Source organism: Triturus cristatus, chromosome 4_1 (genome assembly GCF_964204655.1).
Source record: "Triturus cristatus chromosome 4_1, aTriCri1.1, whole genome shotgun sequence".
Lineage (NCBI taxonomy): Eukaryota > Metazoa > Chordata > Amphibia > Caudata > Salamandridae > Triturus > Triturus cristatus.
The window spans coordinates 976,673,741-976,696,507 of record NC_140585.1 but is presented as its reverse complement, the minus strand read 5'-3'; the positions used below and the strand labels follow the sequence as shown (position 1 = coordinate 976,696,507).

Here is a 22,767-nt window from a genome sequence, read left to right as displayed (position 1 = left end):
ATTTGAGTAGATGAAATGCGAAGAGAGGCCTCGCTGAATATGGTTGAAAATATGACCTCGGCCTCTGTCTGAGCTAAAAGTTACGAAAGGATAGCACAGCAGCTCTGGGCTCATCGCCAGATATCCTTGGAAGAGAACAATTGTCACAATGAACATTTTGATAAACTTGCGGTGGCTTCACTATAATTCCGGAGAAGAGCATCCATGAATGTTGCGGATTCAGTTTGTGCTTCCTTCTTCCGTGTTTTTATTTTTGAGATATTCGAGAGCGGAGATTTTTCTAAATGTTGCGAGCCAACATCCTTTCCTGCTCGCTCTGCTCAACGGACGCTTGGAGCTTGTTTGTAACTTTTAATGTGTAAGTTTTGTTATAAATATTGTTAGACTAGAGAGGGTCTAAGGCCACTTCTTCCTGAACCTATGCTCAAGAGGATCGATGCTGACTGAAAGGACGGTGACTCGGGAGACTTTACTGAGAAACTTGTCCTGACCTAAAACGACATTTAGCTAGAATAGGTAACTATGAGAATAATGATCTTGCTATTGAATGACTTTTCATTTGAACTAATTTAGATAAAATAACCTTTTGTTTGAATTACAGTGTCGGGTGGTTATTTCTTTGTCATTTATTTAGATCTCAAATGTGTTTTTATTGTTTAAATCATGACTCGAGACAAATCAATTAGGTTGCATTGACCTCAGTTTAGATGCAGGTTGATTTAGGAGTTCTCTCGTATATTCAGTGTGGATAGAGTAATATAATGAATGTTGGTGTGATGGGCCCTAGCGTATGATGAGTATGTGCGTATGACTGTGGAATTACTCTGTCCATGGAAGTAGGGAGAATTTATATGTTCTGATCTGCAGCACACCCACCATTAGCCCCTCATAACCCCTTGCTGGCCACTGAGGGGCCAGCGCAACGGCAAGAATGCACATTATTGGAAGTAAAACAGTGCATTTATTGTCCTGTTCAATTTAGCTTTCTGTTGCGGTCCTAGAGGGCCGGTAACAAGGGGTACCAAAGAGCATGTCAGTGGTAGCAGCTACTAACTCCGGCTACCCTCTGTGACGTGCACGGATGCTAGGGCAGGAGGCACCATTGTTTGTTTATTAGTGTGGATGCTCTCGTTGTTGGAAGGGATTGGCCCCTCCATTAGGTGAGACAAGACAGCAGTGAAACAGCATCACCCAGTGGTAGGAACTTAAAACAAAAGGCCTGAAAAAGTGTGACATTTCGTGTATGCAGAACACCCCAAGAGACACCAATCTATGTTGCCTGAACGCTGGAAATGCTTCCACTGTTCCTGCATCAAGCTACTGCATTCATGCGGTTTTCCACCTGAGGAGGGTGTTAGCACACCAACCTCTAATCTCTGAAGAGGTAAGGAAAATACTAAGTCTCAAATTCTGTAACTTTCGCACCCTGTCTCGAGTAAACGCAGCCCAAGAAAAATATTCACAACACCCCTTAAACTTAACTCTAAAGTAGCAAATGCAGGACAGAAACCAGCTTTCACTGGACTCACAATAGAAAGCAATAACCTCCAGACCAAGCTCAATGAAGAGGGAGTGAACCCTAGACTAGAAAATGGGTGAAGGTGGAGGACAGCGTCATAAACAAATGTCTGAATGACATCAAACCACCCACACCCAGCTGTAGGACAGAAAGGACAGCAAAGTTGAACAAGCAACTGGCTGTCAAAAGCAGACATCTCTTCTGTACCCAGGTAAAAGGTGAGCGGAAGTAGGATGAACTCGGAGGTGTGGGGTGAACTCTGACGGAGAAGCAGAGATGTACACGAGGAATCAGAGAGCAACAGCAACCCTCTGAAGAGGCAAACCTCACAGTTGCAAAGCCACAAGGTAGTGAGAACACCCAAGACAGGCAAAGGGAGACAGGATAGGGAAAATTGGAAAAACATATGGCCAATCCAACAAGACTCTCTTTACTCTGGAATCCCCAACCCAGACCAGCCTCTATCCCCATCCCTGCCCCTTGCAAGAGCCTCCAACCCCAAAGATGCAAGACAAACAAAGAGTTTGGGAAAAATCGAGGGTGGAGTCCAAAGGCTAACCATGTATCTAGTGCACTGGTTGTCACAAAACACTTGCCTCACAAAACCCATTCTTGCAAAGCAGAACACTGAATGTATTTGTGCATAATTCTGTAACAATCTGTCCTACTATGATGACAACTGTACAGCAATGTTTAAATACTTAAGTTGTACTCTACACATATACCACATTTGCTCATTGGATGGAAGACTGAATCCTGATAAACATAGTACCAAGTATGTCATACTGTGTGTTTTTAGGCCCTCTAAATCACGCCGCACCAGACTTTGACCTGTAAAATCTCAAACTATATTGTATCTATTCAACTCAAAAAATCTTTTAAAAAAGTAAACAATTGGGGCCCTATTACACATAGGGGACACTTTCCTTGCAGCTCATTCAAGTGAAAAATTGAGTGGCTTTGAAGCAGCAGCTTTTAAGAGGGAAGAGAAGTTTGGCGGTGGGTGCAGTGAGTAACTGCACATGCCTGCAAGGGGGCATCTGGGGGTCCGTAGGACCCCCTTTCTCCCCTCCAGAGGGCTGCCATCAGGGGCCGTAGGACAGTGAGCCTCCTGACAAGCTTATTTGCCTCTGGGCCCGGGTCTATAGTACAGCAAGGGAGCAGAAGCAAAGGGATTCCCTCATTTGCATGGGGCCACCCCCCTATTTGAATAAGGGCACACCCTCTGGTGATAGTGCTATCTGTATTAAAGAAAGGTAAGCACAAGTGTCCGCAGCTCTTTCTGTAATGCCAAAGTGCCCCGGGGGCGTGCAAAGTGGCTGCAAATGCCCGTTGCACCTCCGAGGCACTTTCCATAATATGGCCCCAGGTACGATTATCAATCTGCATTTATCTTCTTTAAATATATTGCATTGCATAGCCAGGCTCATGAATTCACTTCCAGTTTATTTAAATCCAAAGGAAATCTATATATATGACTTTTTGTAGGGGTTAAAACACTTGGCCTTTGGCAAGTCAAACTAAAAATAAATAATCTCTCAGTACTCCTTTTCTGTGGGATTTTGCTTGAATACCAGATCTACAGAAAGGCAAGGACCCTGAAGCAATCCTTCTCGGGGAGTGTACTCAAACTACAGAGACAAGACTGAGTGAGACAAGCCGCTCAGACCTTCTAGCTGAAAGAGGATCCCTCGGTGACAACGTATATCCTGTTAGTTAATCAGAGGTGCACAACTGCTTCCGTTCCTTGTGCATAGTGTAGGGATGCAGCCCACATACATGTAGAATGTGTTTTATACAACTATGCTATTCTTTTGGTTTTAATAACCAAATTCTATTGAGTTTACACAACTGGCAGAACATAAAATGATGAAGGAATGAAAGAACAAAAGAAAAAGGAAGGTGCAAATACACACTTTGTGAGCACCACATTTAGGCCAATTAACAGATGGGACGGTGCCCATGCGGGCAGACTCTCAAGGTATAGGAATAATAAGTACTTCCACCATCTTCCCCAGATCCTATGGTGCTTATGGGGACATCCCCTTGCTGCGTTTACAGGTTCCTCTAGTTTCATATGACAGTCCATTGCCTTTCTCCAGTCAGCCTGCCTGGGGGCATGGGCCGCCTTCCAGGACCTAGGGCCTCCCACGTCCTCTAGGATCCCCAGTAGGTCAACTCGGGGTAGCAGTGGACCTGTCGTTCAAGGATTCGTGATCGGCGTGTATCCGGTGAATGCAGTTACATGTACTGCATAGCAGAGTGAACCTGCATTGATTGGGGTGACTAAGGGTCGTGATGAGTGGTAGAATGGGATTAGCCACAATTTGGGCATATATCTTGACTTCAGAATTGATAAGCGGGATGGGTCACTTAGGGATGAGCACTTGTCTGGCGTTTTCTTAAATATGTGGCGAGGCCCTTCTCGGTGGGTGGGGGGGCTTCTTCACTGCCTCTTGATAGAGGTTAAGTAGGTGGGGGGGGGGTGGGGAGGCCTGACCTGGATTTGGAATAGTATTCAATGGGGAGGCAGTCTGGCCCTGGTGTCTTACCCAATTGCATGGCTGCGGAGATGCAACTATGCTATTCTTACGATTCATTTACTACCGCACAAGTCATCTCCTCCAACACAAGTGTCTTGTACTCTGGTACAATTGTGTCTTATTTCATATTTCTTACTGGAGGAAATAGCCAGTGATCAACCTTTATTTTTTTCCAACTATATATACACTCTGTTAGGTAGTCTGACACACACTCGGGAGTGTTGTCTGCACTACCACATAGAAATGAGTAAATAAATAATAAATAAATAAATGTTGTTCTAGGAGTTTCAGTAAGGGTTCGCAAAAGAGAACACTCTGGCTACCAAGCAGCTGTAGTTAAAACAAATACAACAAACATACATTGACTTCAGAAGACAATCCAACTCTCAAAATGTCGAGATACTTACAACTAGTGTTCAGCATCCACAGGCTGGAGATGTTATTGTGCATCAGTTCAATAGTATGGGTTTGGTCTAGTTGTAGCAAACCAATTGTGCTGTTCTTCAGGTCACGGATTATGATGTGGTCAACAGCCAAATAGCTAGTGGGTTGGGGAAAAAAAAAAACAAGATTTAAAGTATGAAGTCAATCCAGAATTATTTCTGCAAAGCATACTATAGATCTGTAATAGTATTTCCAGGGACTAGTGAATTTTGAAGGAGGATTGTTTGGACAATTAGCAGAACTTTTCCATGACTCAACAAGAACATCTATACACTTATTGACTTACCAGTCCTAAAATTAGAATTGCTCATTGTAACCATTAGTAATGAGCAAACCCATTCTATTTGACCTCACTGGTCTCACAGTACCACACAGTTCAGAATGTCGACATGTTAAATTAGGTCTCTGGTTCAAAACCATATTTTGGCTCCTAACTTCAAAGATTAACTTCCCATGGTGGAGGAGTCTCAATGATATTAAGCAGCCATCTTTTTGCGTTTGCTTGTACTATCGACGTCTATTGATTGCATTATCTCAGCTCCAAATCCATATTTCAAGTGGACTGGTGCACCCAGCCGATGTCTCTATAAAAATTATGTATTCCAGGAGTGGGACAAGTTGGTGCTTATTTACAGGAGGTTGGGTAAGTAGAATGCTGCTGGATTCGGTTTGATTTCTGAGACCAGGTATCCTTCCATTTCCAGAATCATAGATTTGTGCCCAGCTGTGTGTACAAGTGAGATAACTCCACCAGCGCTGTCTGTGCACCTGTAACTTCGGGGGAGGGTGGCAGGGGCTACTTCACACAGGAAACAGCCTTTACAACGCGGTTGTTACATTGCGTTCCATACAACGCGATGCCATTATCACACAAGTCATTAGATCGACTTGCTCTAGATGGCGCTCCAACCTAAGGAATAGTACGATTTACTATTCCAACACCTTCCCTACTGTTGCGCAGGGTGGAGTTGGAATAGTAAATTATACTATTCCTAATGTTGGAGCGCCATCTAGTGCAAGTCGATCTAATGACTTGCGTTGTAAAGGCATCATGTCGTAACAACGCGATCGTTGTAACGACCGCGTTGTTATGGAACACGATGTTGTAGCATGCTATATTCCTTCACACAAAAAATGAAAGGAAGAAGGGTGGAGTCAGGAAGGGTTACCTTCGTACTGCCTCATTCCTAGACCTTGTTTTATGGAGCATGAGAGAGGGTGATCAGTTTTTAATGTGCTTTTAATAATCATTACGTTTTATTTCTGACATCTTCGTCAATCAATCCATTGCAAGAAAGAGGGCCCCTGTAACAATGGATACACAGGCAGTGGAAGTAAACCACAATTCACACAAGAAACGACCTAGATAGCTCATCAGTAATTTCAACGCGCTATAACTCGCAATTGAGCTCAGTGATTCAATACATCAAAAATCTCACAGCCAAGTTTGTAACAAAAATGTATACATCATATTTATTCAAAATATTCAATGATTCTTATGGTACATTCAACAAAAATTAGGTCTATACAATATCTATTCAAATACCAACACAACAATGGCAATACTCATAACAATGTACATGCACCCTGGAGAGACTAATCCTCAGACCCTCAACAACGCACTCATACTATCAATCACACTACAAACATACCAGTCAATTCACATACATCAGTCATCCATAGATATACAACGCAAATTCAATAAATTCAAGCAGTATTGATATACAAGACACAACATGGACCAAAATCAAGATCCTTATTCTGTGCATTGACAAACTTATTTCAGATACATGTTATACATAAAAACTAGATTCTGTATTATATATTGGATCACTCGATTCATGAATGATTGAATTAATCCGGTATTCTGGTCCTTGCGTTCCAATCCAAGGTAAGCACTCATGAGCGTTTCAGTGAGGACCCAAGATATTGGTCGCACCTTTCTCAGGGCGCAAGATGAATAAGAATCAGACATGGGAAGACCTGAAAGAGAAACCCAGGGAAGAGACAACTTAGGAAAAACTAAAAAGATAACCATGAGCAGCTCGGACCAAGGTTAATTGACCTGAAACTTGTATTTTACACACATAGAGAGCTCCAAAGTCAACAGTGTCTCAGCAACTAGTGAAACACTTCAGAAAATCACTTGTCAATTAAGAAGGCGAATCCCCTACTTTCCGCTTGAAGGCAAAATGGCTGAACCACTCTACTTTATTCTAGAAACAGTGGCCTAGTGTAAACCGGTCTGCTAGAATAACGGCGTCCAAAATTGGATGCCGTTATTCCAGCAGACCGGTTTACGCTAGGCTACTGTTCAGGCACTAAAACCTTTGTAGAGACACCAGAGTTGGTGTGCCCCATGACCAGATCTAAGGTCTGTAAATGATCAGTACCTGCAAGTCCATTGTTTTAGAAGGGCTAGATTTGGTTACTTTTGGAAATCGTTTTCTTTGGAACTGAGACCACAGATCAATTTAACCTATATTAGGAGAAAAGTGAAGGTCTATCTTTCTGAGCAGATCTGTTCCTTATTTCATAGGATTTGATGTTCCCGTGGGTTTGCTCATCTGTAGCACCATAAAATCCTTTCAGTGATTTGTTGAGCTTTACAAGAGGTAAATGTCATAAAAACAAGAAGCCAAGAGCTCCAATGTAAAAGTTCTCATTAAACCTCAAAATTAGTTGCATGCTTTCTACTGAACAATAATGATCTGAGCAGAAGTTAATCTCTCTCAATGATGCAGCAGTAATGGAAACAAAATAGATTTTTGGGACTGGGGGTGGCAAAAACTGGAAGATGGGCATGAAAAAAGCTTTGAACACCCAACAGAAACCTCCATTAATATGTCTGACTGGCAAACTGCAAGGCAAAGTCCTCATTTTCTCACTCCTGAATCCATTTGCATCTTCCCCTTTATGCTCCATCTCACAGAACTTTAGTAACAGAGCTATTTTTACAAGAGAGTCATTTTCTCTTCCATGAACATATTTACAAACATACAACACTTGATTGGAGAAATTCTAAAGATCTTGCTCCTGCTTCAAGTTTATTTATGCCTTCCTATTCTTTTTCGCACTATTTTTCTGAATGTCTTGCCTACCTTATTACTGTAACTGTATGTGTGTCAGCACATTTGTAATAAGTAGAAAATAATGATAGTTTAAAAGCGTTTTAGTTAGCATTAAACCTGGGTGGTGAACTCTGTTTCGCTCATGAAGTTTTCCGCACTCACAGAGTTTTTGTCCTTGCTCGCGCTCGTCAACATCAAGTTGGTGAGCGCTAGTGAGGAAAATCCAACTCCCGATGAAATTTCTCAACGCGGGCGGACGGATTTATCAATGCGAGTGGCCGCATATGCTCGCGACCGCTCGCATTGAGAAACCGTTCATTTGCATTGAGAAAGCTGCCGCTTGAGTAGAAAATCTCCTTGAGTGGCAGAAAGGATGTAGCGCCCACTTGCGCTGTGCATGGTGCCATTTGTGATAATTTCACAGCGCGGACAAACACCCGGTACAGAAAACTACAGCGAACAGCATTTTTCTAACGCACTCCGCCGCTTGCGGAGCTCCGCGTAGCACGGCGGAGTTTAGCGGAACTCCGTAAACTCCACCCAGGCTTAGTTAGCATAACCAGACTGTAGTTGAGAAGTTTAGGCCAAAGTCAGCTTACATTGATATTTTTTTTGCAGGGACAGGAAAATGTGTTTTTTAAACTTACACAAAAGAGTTTCCCATGTGCATGTTCATATCTGTGTTTTTACCTTCCAGAAAAGAAGTGAAATTGAATTCATTTCATTGTAGTGTTTATTTTGATGAGCTGAAATGGAAGCCATGTGTAGAACGTTCCTGTATTTGCAACATATTTAAACCTGCTTACCCTGGTCTGCTCTAAGCAGTTGTATAGTATAGTGCATGTTTTTCACTTGATGCACCAATGTCACGTTATTTCTTTCCTTTCCTTGCCTTTTTATAATTATCCCTGAAAGTAGGTGTCCCCAAATGTTTCTTATTTGATGTATCATATTTTCTTGTTTTGCTATTGGTCTATGCGAAAGGTGCTTTATTAGTACAGCTTTATGATGTCAGATCTCAGCATGTCAATAGTGTAGCCTTTACTGCCTGAAACATATAAAATGTGCCCTTTTAAGGAGATGTGCTAGACTTTTTGCTGCCTTTCTTGAAGGCAGTTTCTTCATTGGTCTGTCTGATGAGTTATATGGAGACTTTTCTTGCCTTATGAATTGAGCAATCTTGATTTCATTCTCCATGTGGATTTAAATTTTAACTTTCCTTGATTTTTGAACTGAACAAATTTACTCTAGTCCTTTTGCTGAACTATACTTTCGCTCTGGCTATTTACTTGCTTTGGAGCTTTATGGTTTTGACTTTGAATGTAGTCCTCTTAAGGTTTTCTTTATTGTCATAGGACTGCCGTCTATGGAGTCTCGCATAGCCCGATCTTGTGTCTCAACTCTAATTTTGTTACTTAAAAGCGTATACATGTGCTTAAATGTTGAAACTCTTGAATATAAATAGGTCTTAGTCATGCATTAAACTACATATACTTTACAAATTTCCTTCAGTTCACTGTTGGCAAAAACCTTGCCAAATACTCTTTTGAATTGCAGATCAGTTTAGTAAATGTGCAGACAGAGTATAGGACAATGTCCCTGAGACAGATAAACGTAATAAATCTGCAGCTAAAAGTTACTGAGTTAATTTGCACTTGAGAGACAGCAAGGGCAAAACATAAAACTTTATTGGGCAGCCAATTAGTGGAGATAAAATGCCTCTAATAGCAGACATCTTTCTACACCAAGACTCAGCTATTCTTCATTTATTTCTTTGCAGGGGGCTGTCACCTGCAGGCATCCGAAGGTTAGAACTGGAAATGAGGCTTAACAGAGGGAAGAAATGAGAATAGATGGGAAAACAGCCTCAAAAGAAAAAGATGGTTTTTGATTTTCTAAAAAAGAGCTGGAATCAAGGGGGGGGGGGGGATACTGGGGGAAGCTCCTTGCAGAGTTTGGGCCCTTTTGTCATAAAGGACCATCTCTTGCTATGGACTTCATAAAAGCAAAGAATTGAGCAGAGTGAGCATGATCCAGACATAAGCGATCACAGAGGGAGACCAGGTGATGAGAGAAGGACACTTGGGCTTCTTCGAATAGTAGAGAGGGCGCTCTGGACAGAAGGCCATCAATTGGATGCATTGCTTAAACAGTAGTCAGTGCAGGGCCAGGTGGTTACCGCACACATCTAAATATTTCTGAAGATCCGCCACCGTATTTCGAATCCTCTGCAACTTGGCAATTTGAAAGTCTGAAAGGCCAAGATAGGGAGCTTTACCATAGCCCAACTGAGACATGGTGGCGTAGCTAATCCCGGACATCCGCCTTATTTTGAGGAAGAGCAGCCAGGATTTTCTTCGCAATATTGAGAAACAAAAAATAGAATGCCCAGGTTTTATGGATTTGAGTACTGAAAGAGAGCTCATGATCAAGCTAAACTCCAAAGCAGTTTGCTGCTCCCATAAGGCGAGGGGGATCACCCAAAGAAGGGGACGATAGGGTCTTACACCTGAAGGGCAGGGAGACTGGAGTTATTGAGTTAGTACTTTAGAGAAGGCTCTGCATGTGGTCTGCATAAAAACAGTACATGGAACCCCAAGCCTTTATAGAGCTCACCCAAAGGCTGACCATATATGTTAAAATGTAGAAGAGCTCAGATCAGGGGCATCTGGTAATAAGGGGCAAAGTGGGCACTGCCCTACTAACAGCAAACAGAAGAAAAAAACCACTGAATTGCTTCACTGAACGGTTCTGTGGTGCTTGGCTTTCAGCTCTTAAAAAAATCATTTTTTAAGAGCTGTAATAGTAAATACACCTGACCATGTGCTGGGCATGAGTTTACTCTTCCTGGAGGCATAAGGCAGTGTTGTGTCGTCAGGGTAGTGGGTGCAGCATTTTACAATGCCAGTGTATTTGCTTATGTATGGGCGTTCGGTCCTGTTGCCAACGGTGGGGTCCACACAGCACCAGAGACAAGACAGGCAGGGTTCATTAGGTGTAAACATATGTGCAAGGCCCCTCCTCCACCCCAGGCTGGCAGGCTTTTGTTTAGAAGAGGGCAGGCTGCAAGAGGGGCAGGCAGTGTGTTTCACCATTGGCACACCAGAGGAAAAATGTTAGTGGTGCTGGTGCAGCTAATATTGATCTTAACTCAGCATGGTGCGCTTTGCTCCTGCCACCATCATTGCCTCGAGCAGCTGGATTGCAGGCCTGCAGCGTGCCTTTGTTGATTTGAACCCAAAGCAGCTCTGGCAATTCTTTGGGGGACCAGGCACTGCCTGGCCCCAGTAGGCTGGAAACACTTGCTTTCTGCTTTTTTTTTTTTTACTGGGGTTTGATATCGCAGCACCACTGCAAAACCGTTCCCCCAGTAATAGAACCGCACCCCACCACCGCAAATCTGGCTCCCACCCATCCAGTCTCCCAGGGAAACACCCATTGCACGGTACAGCCAGTTTGGTCCTGATTGGAACCAGGCTGCAGCCCCAGCCTGCACAGTTCAATTGACCTGCTGGCTGCCTCGTCTGAGAACTGGACCCCCGCATTACCGCAGAACCTTGTGGAGCTCTACACCAGATTGTCTATTCCTCAGAGTTGAAAGGGGGCTAGGAGACAGTTTTGAATGACCGTCCAGAAAGGAGATAAAACTGTCAAGGGTTGAATCATGCAGGTCGATATCCATAAAGCGAATATATGATGTTTTTTCACATGCGTTTACAACGCATGCCATAACAATGCGGTCGTTACAATGACTGCGTTGTTATTTCGCATACCGTTACAACGCAAGACGGAACAACGACTTGCTTTTAGGGGATGCGGGATGCTGGATGTTGGAATAGTATAATTTACTATTCCAACTCCAGTCTTTCTGTCCCCTAACGCAAGTCGTAGTTCCGACTTGCTTTGTAACGGTATGCGAAATAACAACGCGGTCGTTGTAACGACTGTGTTGTTATGGCATGCGCTGTTTACCATGCGATCAGACCACATTAAAAGGGATGTGGGCCACCTGCCTGTGGTCTGTTTAGCAGAAAGGATAGGTCCAAAGTGTGACGTGCCATGTGTGTGGCGAACGAGACAATTTGGTCGAGATTAAATGTATTAAGGTCACAAATGAGTCTAGAAAAGATAACTCAGCTTGGAAATTGACTCTTCCTAGCACAATGATGAGAAAGGAAGAAAGTGCCAGTTCTTCTACATGCTGTTCAAAATTTCGTGGCCAGTCCATCTTGCATCTGGTGGGCAGCATGTAGGAACAAAGGTCCAGGTTAGAGACAGCGAAAATGCAATTTTGCAAAGGATTACCACCCCAAAACACGGAGGGATCCTTGTGCCAGCGCAGCTGGGAGCTATTGATAGCCCTACTCCTTGCTGCTTATTCACATGTTGGGATGAATCTATCCTTCTCATTATAGGCTTACTAATTGGTAATTTAGCAGAGCTCACGGTTTTAGTAGTGCAAGAGGTGATGTGCAGGCAAGATTCAATGCAATGCATTTCAAACACTCATAGAAAAGAAAAATGTAATCGGTAAGATAGTTTAGCACTTGCTCCTGAGATCCGTGGGAAACCTGTTCGGCAAAGGTTGGAATGCTGACAAGTAGGATCCCACCTTCCACCCTGCGGAGTGTGATCAGTTTAGTGGAGCGTGGTTGAGTAGTAATAACGCCTCTTACTTTCAGCACTGTAAAATGGAGGAAGGTGCTGTATAAAAGCTAAATATTGCTATTAGAATAAACATAATTCCCAACCAAAGGAAAATCTCAAATGTTATTATAATCGCCAAACACTATTTTTAGCAAAACAAAGCAATAACATCCGAAGTGAGACCAAGAACTAACCAGCCAGCCAATGCTTACAATCATCAGCCACGGTGATGATAGGGGACAATGTCTTAAAATGTTCTGAACATCTTCAGGGGAGTGTTAGAGTGCAACAATCATTGTTTTAGCAAGGTGGGATTAGGACTAGCCAGTGTGGAGAGTCTGGCTGTACTTAGTTGGTCTAGTCATTGGATTCCGCTGGAGAGCTTTGAACTTCTTGTTAGCATGAGGCATTCTATAAATCCTGCGTCCTTGAAAGACTCAATCAGTCCTTCTGGTGAACGTCCGTGAATTATTTACACTCCCAAAGGCATTTTTGTGTTACGGAGCAGACCCCTCCCTCTGAGCTAGAAATGCGTACATTTGCTGGATTTCGTCCAAGTTGAGACAATTTGTGGGGAGAAATATTCACTTGTAGGTCTTTGAAGGCATCTTCAGTGTGCAATTACCTGGACGGGTCCTCGGAGTGCATCTCCCAGTATATGGAGATTACGCTGCAGGAGGCTGCCTTGACATCACCTGAAACAAGTAGTACATATTTAACAAATGGCTGTCGCCAATTTTTACATATAATATTTTGCAGCAATAACAGATATATAAATACAAATACATTTTACCTGGAAAAATACAGCTCTAACCAAAACCATTCAATATTGGATATACCCTACAAAGCACATGAACATCGGCTTCTCCATAAAAGATTTGCCTACGTACAGCATACAGCTTAGACCCTGAAGAATAAAGTACCTGGGGGAGGCGTCGTGTCTCAATATCATATCTATTGAACAATACGCACTCATTGAAATACTCCTAAATTCACGTTGTATTTCATATTGCAATTCAGACTTCACTTGGCATTTGGCTACTGTCGCACACATACAATTGGATATTTACCACAAGGCTCCGGTAGATAAATTTCCACTTTGTACATACACTTTCACTAAAAACTAGCATCAGTAGAACAAATGTAGAGCATTCAGAAAAGATGTCTCCAACACTTTGCTCGCTGTTTTTCAAATAAATCTGCTGATGCTTGTACGGTTTCACCCACCTTGGAATACTGTTCTCTACTCTCCAAAGTAGAGAATACATTGTTACATACAGATTAGGGCAATCTAGAAACAACTGTGCTGCCCAACAAGCCCAAGTACTGAGGTCGCTGCAAAATGTTAAAGGTTTCACTCCAATATTTTCTGTGGCCGCAGATAAATTCTAAAAAAATCTCCAATTATCTAGCCAAAGATCCAAAACGTCATGTGTGTGAAAGTACTTTGTCCAGGGTGACTTACAGGGAATAGAGCATCATCGGGCGTTAGCTCATTTCTCTTGCCTACTGTCATTGCCGACATGTTTCGGGTTGGCTTGAGGTAACCTGCTGCAAAGCTCAAATCCAGGGTCTCTAATGAAGGAGATGGGATGCAGCCCGACCGACCTTTTGCTCACCCCAAAGTAGATTTGTCTGTTCGAATACTGTTAGTCAAGATTGTGGTCTCTGGTGTCATCGAATATTGTAGGCAGAAATGTCAAACAATTGCTGTGCAGGAGGGTTGGGGCAGGGGTGGAGAGATGATTTGTCACAAGGTGCCAAACTTCTCGAACTTTACAACCCCACTTTAAAAAAACCACACAAGGGAGAGGGAGAAATGGTGGAGAACTCACTGGACCTCGGAGCAACAATGGTGGAGGAATGCCAAGCTGGGAGGAGAAGCCATCTGACTTCACTGCAAGGATGGACTTAAGGACTTTTGGACTGAAGCTGGCGCCCAGATCTCAGGAGGGATACTCCAGGGTGAGTAGCGCTGGCCCCTTTGTACCATCTGAGGGACAGTAGAGAGAAGACCCGGTCTGTAGGGTTCCCTCTGGAACTCCTGTGGACCGGCCCTGCACATGGATGCCCTTCCACTACTGACACACAGTGCCCTAGAAGGCAGCCAAAGCCGTGGGGCCTGAGGAGTGCAGCAGGAAGGGTAGTCTGCCGGTGGGCTGTCATGGGGCTGTGAGGAATCCCACAGGTGAGGCAGGTGCCAGAAGCCAAGAGAGAAGACCATTTCAGCAGAGGTAAACCAAGCTCCAGAAACGAAAACGTACAATTTGGGACCACAGGCCTGATGCCGATACTCCTGCCCCAACAACATGCAGCAGGCAGGTGCCCGAGTGGGGACTGGCACTTGGTATTGAAAAATTGACAAAATGGCATGAGACTAGATTTTTAAACATGAAATGTGCAAGCCCATATTTAAAAAAGAGAAAAGCATACCGCAAACCTGATCATACGAAATTGACCATTTTGGAAAAAGAAATCAGACGATTTTTCTTCTGTGGTACCCAAGGAAGGGCAAGGGCACCACCAACGTCTTGAGAATGTGATAGGCGGAGGGGGTGCTGCCAGAGGCGCAGCAGTATTGCAGTGGATGCCACCAAAAAGGTTGCCCCGAGTCTCCAGTGGGGTTACATTGATAGTCCTGGTATAAGTTTAAGGTTTGCCAAGCTTTTGCATGATTCAAGAATGTGGGACCCATTGTTGGTTAGTCTAATGTCTGCAGTAGCAGCATGTTGAAAGTGAAAGAAAGACATTGAATTAATGTTTTATGAACAGTTAAATATTACATGCTTTAATGAAGATTATTGAAACATAGAACAATCCCTAGTTCTTTCAATGGAGTGGAGTATGTTTTGTGCGATATATTTTTGCTTTTAATAAAGGTGTTGACACCCTGACAAAACCAGCAGGCCTGCCTTTTGAGAATGTCATTCCCTTTTATTGTGTCTGATATATGTTAGGGGGTACTGTGGTTATGGGGTATAGGGTTCACTACTGGTGCAATATGTTATGAGGGTGTCTCCATAAGTATCCCTATCTGGTCTTGATTAATGTACAGTCTGCATGGCTTCCACTTGATCGTATTTGACTATTTGTAGTTCAGAACTACTCAGTCTACCCTGCACCGAGTAGAGGTGGATTATGTGCACTGTGGCTGACCTGACTCGGACACTTGTACCCCATTGTTAATGTTATATGGGAATGTTGGGATCCATTGGAAAGGGAGCCCAGGGATCTGCAGTTTGGGTCCTGGGATGTTCCTCACCGCGACAGATGCTTTGAGTTCTTGGCAGTATCGGAGGGGGGAAAAGGGGGTTTAGAGTTCTGCTGTTTTCAGTTTTTTTCCACGCAGACACATATCCCACTCCTCTTTAGGCAGGCCAGTTTATTAGTCCCAAAATAGACGCATGCCACTCAGTCGGCAGTCTCCCATGTGTGTGATCTAACAGTGGTAACGTGGAATGTCCGAGGGCTGCTTAACAAAATAAAACGAGGTGCTGCTCTCCAGCAAGCCAAGCGATATGGAGCAGACATTCTTCTCCTGCAGGAGACTCATTTATTGGGCTAATAAGGCTCCTTGCTTGGCCAGGTTTAGGTATCAGCAGGTGTATCCTGCGGGATTCACTAGGGGTTCTTGAGGAACAGCCATCATCATTCATCAACGTGTTCCCTTCATCCATGTTAAACACTGGGTGGAAGATATGTCCTTTTGTTGGGCAGACTCTATGGGGAAACACTTAATCTGGGCAGCATCTACGCACCCCTACCTTTGGGTAACACTTTTGTAGAAAGCATCACTCGTCAGTGGTGTGAACTCTCAGAAGGTCTGGCTCTCCTGGGAGGTGATTGGAATGATACTATGATACCGCTCGATAGGAGACGGGGATCAGATAAGTTCTTCCGCCGCGGCCTCTAAATTGTCATTACTTGCTGGAGCATTGGGATGGGGAGACCTATGGCAAGAATACCATCCCGCAGAAACAGGCTACACTTGTATGTCTCAGTTTTGAGTACTCGTATATAGTGAGGACATTTTCGGTCTTTCCTCCCCTTTTTTCAACACATTTATCATTAACCAGGAGATGTATGATACGATGTTGTCCATCCTTACACAACATATTGAGGTTATGTCTAGATGTGTGGACATTTTGTTAACATGATCTGGTGTGAAATGTGACTTGCCGTTTCTCATGTTATTTTTATTGATTCTACCTTTAGAAAACTGTGATCTGAGAGCACACTCCCCGTAGGGAAGAGGTAAATTAACATTACCCCCTAGGTGAGTGTTTTTTGGTTTTTTTTATTTTTTATTTGAGGCTTTATTTGTTCAGAGTGTTATATATTAATGTGCACACTTTCTAAGCTTTAGAATCCACGTGCGAAATGTTATATTCACGTGGTGTTGGGTGCAGGGAACTTTGCAATAGTGTCTATATTAATCATGTTACATATATGTATTTTTTGTAGACATTGTACCTGACTGAAGCTGGTGTCTTTGTCCAAGATTCACCATATCCAATTAAGTATGGTTTTCTTTGTTTTCATTATTCAGTTTAGACACAGAGTGACAACATCATAGGTCCTGATGAATGCCGTGAATTAATATTCAAACTGGCAGAAACATGTTGACCACTGATAAATAGGATATTTTTTCAGTCCTTTATCATATGCTTTTACCTTAGCCCATGGGGACTATTATTTAAAAAAAATGTGTCACCCAGGAGCTAATTTTAATGCACCTTTTTGTTTTGTAATGTGCACTCTGTCCCTTACTCCCGTTGCCTACTCCTCACTTATGAACCCCTTTGTGAGATACACATTTAGTACAGTTTTTACTGTGGGTTTCTAAATATTATATATTTTTCAGATTATAGTTATTATATTGAGTTGATACATATTTTTTGTGAGATTTGGCAGGTCCTTTTGTTTTGAGTTTTGACTAATTATTTATATTCCGTGTCAGGAGCTATGGAATATACCAGACTGGCCTTTGATGAGGATATGGTCCAGGCGATATTAGATACACCGAGTATCCTTGACACACATATTTCACATACTCTTTCTAACTCAGAGGAATGGACTAAGCTTAGCAACATCAAAAAACAACAAGTACGAACCATTTTACATGCGGCTATCCTAACAGAGTATTTGAGGAGCAACATAGCTCCACCAGGTTTGATTTTTTCAAACACCCCCAGACTGTTTTTGGACAACAAATTGTTTGTTACTAATTGGTCCAAAATAGCTTGGCGTTGTACCAGGGACTGGTTGGTCTTGATCATAACTACAGCAAAAGAAACATCAGATTTATTGCTTGTAGAGATTCAGACTCTGGATAGTCAACTCAAAACGAGCATACAGATCACCAGTTACAAAAAGAAATTGGACGAAATATCGAAAAATCTGAATGAGGTGAAAGATGACTTGGTGAAATATAAGATTGGCAAACTCAAAAAAGATCTAGACAGATTTACCCTAGAAAAGGTATATCCTTATATTGCAGACGGTTATCAGTCAAGCCTCAATAATAAAAAGATCAACAAAAAAGGCACACAAGGTTGGCGGCGAGATACTGATGAGTGGACCTCCAACTCGGATGAGTGGAGTGACTAATGATTCAGATATCGAATACGCGCCTCCCCCGTCTATACCCAGGAGAGGCCGGGGAAGAGGTAGAGGTTTCCCTTTTCCTACTAACCAACACACACCGTGGTGGCTTCCACAACCATGGGCTTTTCCTACACCTGTGTACAATCCTTGCCCACCCCATGGGGGCCCTTCAGATCAACCTTTTTTAGGCCAGGACAGAGGGCGAAGAGGAAGACGGAGAGGCAACAGAGGCAAACCAGTGGAGAACCCGAGGGTCAACTGGGATCCAACACTGGAACAGAGAATCACGAGGAGCATGACAGCAACAACGAGCGAGATAACAACTTAATCGTCAACTTGAGTAGCAAAATACTTACACCACTTGAGGAAAGTGTACTTTCAAAAGGAATGGGCTTTGTACCCAACAAAATTGGGGATGATTTCGTGACGGGGAACAACCTTTACAACGCAACTTTTACAACGCACTACCTTTACAACGCATTTTTTACAACGCATAATCCATTACAACGCATGACATTACAACGCATGACACTACAACGCATTTTTAAAAACTACCTTTACAACGCATTCCATTACAACGCATACTACCATTACAACGCATACCATTACAACGCATAATATTACACTACACTATCCAACACTTACCCTACTATTGCACCCCCTGGAGTTAGAATAGTAATTTGTACCCCTATACTATCCAACACTTACCCTACTGATGCACCCCCTGGAGTTAGAATAGTAATTTTTACCCCTATACTATCCAACACTTACCCTACTGTTGCACCCCCTGGAGTTAGAATAGTAATTTTTACCCCTATACTATCCAACACTTACCCTACTGTTGCACCCCCTGGAGTTAGAATAGTAATTTTTACCCCTATACTATCCAACACTTACCCCACTGTTGCACCCCCTGGAGTTAGAATAGTAATTTTTACATCTATACTATCCAACACTTACCCTACTGTTGCACCCCCTGGAGTTAGAAAAGTAACTTTTACCCCTATACTATCTAATACTTACCTTAAATGTAATTTAATATTATGCGTTGTAATGGTATGCGTTGTAAAGGTAGTATGCGTTGTAATGGAAATGCGTTGTAAAGGTATTTTTTAAAAATGCGTTGTAGTGTCATGCGTTGTAATGTCATGCGTTGTAATGGATTATGCGTTGTAAAAAATGCGTTGTAAGTGCATGCGTTGTAAAAGTGTGCGTTGTAACGTCATACATCCTTTCGTGACACAAAGAGCTGGCCGAATTTTTGCGTAAAGTGGCCTTGCATTCTTTTTTAGTGGTCAAGAATATGAGTCATGCACTCAAGGGGCTACTACAGGACTCAGAAATAAATCCACTTTTGTACCTACTTCACAACAGGTTCCTTCTGAGGTACTTACTTTTGAGAAAGCTGTCCTTAAACAATATGAGACAAGCCTCAGTCACACTAAGAAATTGTTTTGCAATTTGTCTAATGAAGAGAGACATTGTGTCACTACTTTGGGCAATAACCCCTTGATTACTATCAAACCAGCGGATAAAGGGGGAGCCATTGTCATTCTGGATACGGCAGTATACAGAGCGGAATGTTTGAGACAACTGAACAACGAAACGTTTTATACGCGTATTTCACAGGATCCAACTAGACGATTACAAATACGCATAAAGTCATTGGTGCAAGAGGGTAAAGAGGCGGGCTGGAGAACCAAAAATGAGGCTGATTTCTTGATACAGAAACACCCAAAGGTACCAGCCTTCTATACCCTCCCCAAAATACACAAACACCAACGACCTCCACCAGGTAGACCCATTGTTTCGGGCATTGGCTCGGTTCTAGAGCCTTTGTCCCAATTTGTGGATCACTTTCTTCGTCCTATGGTGTCTCTTATGCCATCCTATCTCCAGGATACTAAACATATACTTACATGTTTAGAAACCCTCATGTTCGATCCGGTGTCCCAATTTATGGCCTCGTATGATGTAGAAGCATTATACACTAACATACCTCAAGACGACACCCTTAACACGATTTGGGAACTGCTGAACAACACTGCACGTAATGACCAAACCCCCAAAGATTTTGTGTTACGCTGTGCCACTTTAGCACCTAAAGAAAATTTCTTTAGTTTTGAAGGGGACCTCTTTTGGCAAACAACAGGTACTTCCATGGGGAGTACCTGTGCTCCCAGCATGGCCAACCTCTATATGCATGGTTTTGAGACCAAGTACATCTATCCATTAGACAACCCCTTTCATAACAAACTTAAACTTTGGAAACGATATATAGAGGATATCCTGGTCATCTGGGAGGGTGACCAGGAGTCTCTAGATATCTTCTCGGAGTGGCTCAACACCTGTGATACAAACTTAAAGTTCACTGGCGAATCTAGTAACCATTCCCTGCCCTTTCTGGACCTCAGACTATATCCACATGAGGGTAGGATATATACTGAACCTTATCAGAAACAGATGTCCCGTAATTCCTTGTTGAGCTATAATAGTTTTCATCCCCAGGCTCTCCTCACCAATTTACCTGTGGGTCAATTTCTGAGATTGAGGAGAAACTGTACAGATGTAAAGAATTACAAAAAACATGCCAATAAACTGACTGAAGAATTGGCGACATGACATTACCCAACATCATTGGTCAAGAGAGCCTCCAAACGGGCCCGGAATAATGACAGAGGGGCACTTTTGGAGACTTTCACTAAACCACGTCTTGAAAGAATGGTATGTGTTACGACATTCTCGAATTTAACGACTAACATCAAAAAACCCATTAATTCCAATTGGCACATCCTCAACACTGGGAATCTAACACTAGAGCGCCCCATTTTCGCATTAAAACGCAGTAGTAATTTAAAAGACTTGATGGTCCATACTAGGCCTAAGAACAATAATTGTCAAAACAAACAAAATACTCTGTGGAATGCGGTACAAGTGACGGGACACTTCCCATGTGGATCGTGTTCCCTGTGTCCGTTCACTAAACATGTGACAGAAGTGGATATACAGTAAGATAGACCCTGGAGATTAAACAAACACACTAACTGTAACTCAAGCGGGGTGATTTACATGATTAAATGTCCCTGCTCCTTGATTTATATTGGGATGACCGCAAGAAAAGTGCGTATAAGGATTACAGAACATCGTAGCACTTTTCGATGCAAGAAAGCCAATACACGCATGACGAAACACTACTTGGAACAGGGTCATACTGAGAATGATCTACAGTGGTTGGTTATTGATAAACCCAACTATGACGTTATTATGGGCCCTTTGGAAACCGTATTATTTCGTCGGGAACAACGTTGGGTGTTCTGTACTAAAAGCCACATTAGTGGCTTGAATGAAGAAATCCCATGGGGCTCTTTATAACCTTCCTTGGTCTATCAATCTCTGACACGAGTTGTTATTTGCTTGTATTCTACAGTTTGTTTTACTTTATGAACTTATAAGTCATTGTGATCCCATTTGACCTATATAGAAAATATTGGATACATATTACGACCTTTTTTCATATTTGATGATCAGGATGGTATATTTGGCAGTTCGATTACAATTTCTCTTGTGCGATTGGGATAAACTATAATTCCAAAGTGCCCCGTGACGCGTTAATAAGAGCCTGCACTTCCGGGTACGTTTTGACATCGTGGGCATTAGAGTAAATTGTTCTGAGGATTTGTACACACTTGGTTTCCATATTCGTCTTTTATGGAGAATATATTCTAAAACTCTTTTCTCCATTTGCTTAATGGGACGTTATTATAAGGTTTTACGATAAGAATTCCTTGTTGTTCTGTGATAAACTAGACTTCCCAGGTGCCCCGGAAGTGAGATTTTACACTTCCGGGTGCATCTCGACATTGCAGGTAGCAGTGAAACGCTAAAAGGGATTTCTACACACTTGGTCTTCCCCCTTTGGAGTGTTGCCACGCATGGCCTTGACACCGTTTATCGCCAGGTAAATGGAGGGGTGGCGGTTTTCTGTAACCCATATTTAGAGGACGTCTGGTTTTTACAAGTCTCTTGATATTCAGGATGACCTCTGAGGTGCTATTTTGTTTGTTTCTTGCAGATAGCTTTACAGGCACAATTTCCTGGGTTTTGGTCGATGCTATGCATAGTAGAGACTCAGTTTTGAGTACTCGTACATAGTGAGGACATTTTCGGTCTTTCCCCCCCTTTTTTCAACACATTTATCATTAACCAGGAGATATAGGATACGATGTTGTCCATCCTTACACGTTAATATCAAAAAGGGGGGGCGGGGGGGAACAGTTCCTCTCTATGGGCCTACGTAGAAAGTAACAGTGACTTACTACATTAATGTGGATGGTATCTGGAAAGGGATCTGCAAATTCAGATCGTAATGCCCTCACACACCTGTTAGGGTGTCATGATTCATCATTGGGCGCTCCTCGTCGGACCGGCGCTGCAATGTCCAACGGGCCTGGTGGCATCTTTATCGGAGATCTTTTGATCTGAGAACGCCGTTTGATGAGTGAGGTGTGTGGGGCTAAAGGAGGAACACTGTCTTCTCAGAGGTGCAAGGTGTGATTTAAAAAGGGCCCCTGACCTTGTTGGTTCACTTTATTAATGCTCAAGGTTGGGACTCATTAAAAACAGTGAGGCTACGTGTAATGAGTGAAGGTATTTGGGTAGCCTTTTGTCAATTAGGTCGACATGTTTCGTGTCTAGTGCTCTAGAGTAAAGTGACACTTCTTCAGGACCAAGATGACATGACCGCTGGTTGTCGGCCAAGGGAGGGGAACTCCCTTTCTTTAATTCAAGATCCTTAGTCTAGGGTTCTTGATATGGCTTTCCACCTGGATAGATAGGGCCAAAGGAAAAAGATACCATCAGTTACTCATATAGGTGTACTAGTCATCTAAATTAGAAACCAGTAAGTCACCCTTTAGGGACCAGACAAGGCCGGTCT

The 22,767-nt window shown here is 42.8% G+C and overlaps 1 protein-coding gene across 4 annotated transcripts in view; it reads right to left on the bottom strand.

Annotated features, from left to right (window-relative positions):
* Window positions 1-22,767, bottom strand: part of LOC146855927 (uncharacterized) — a 651,622-nt gene that overhangs the window by 565,563 nt on the left and 63,292 nt on the right. For all 4 annotated transcript variants that reach the window (XM_085653872.1, XM_085653873.1, XM_085653876.1 and 1 more), the window contains exons 3-4: window positions 12,850-12,919; window positions 4,470-4,603 (exon numbers count right to left, since the gene is read on the bottom strand). In XM_085653872.1, coding sequence (XP_085509998.1) covers window positions 4,470-4,603; window positions 12,850-12,919 — 204 coding nt within the window. The remainder of the gene's footprint in view (window positions 1-4,469; window positions 4,604-12,849; window positions 12,920-22,767) is intronic.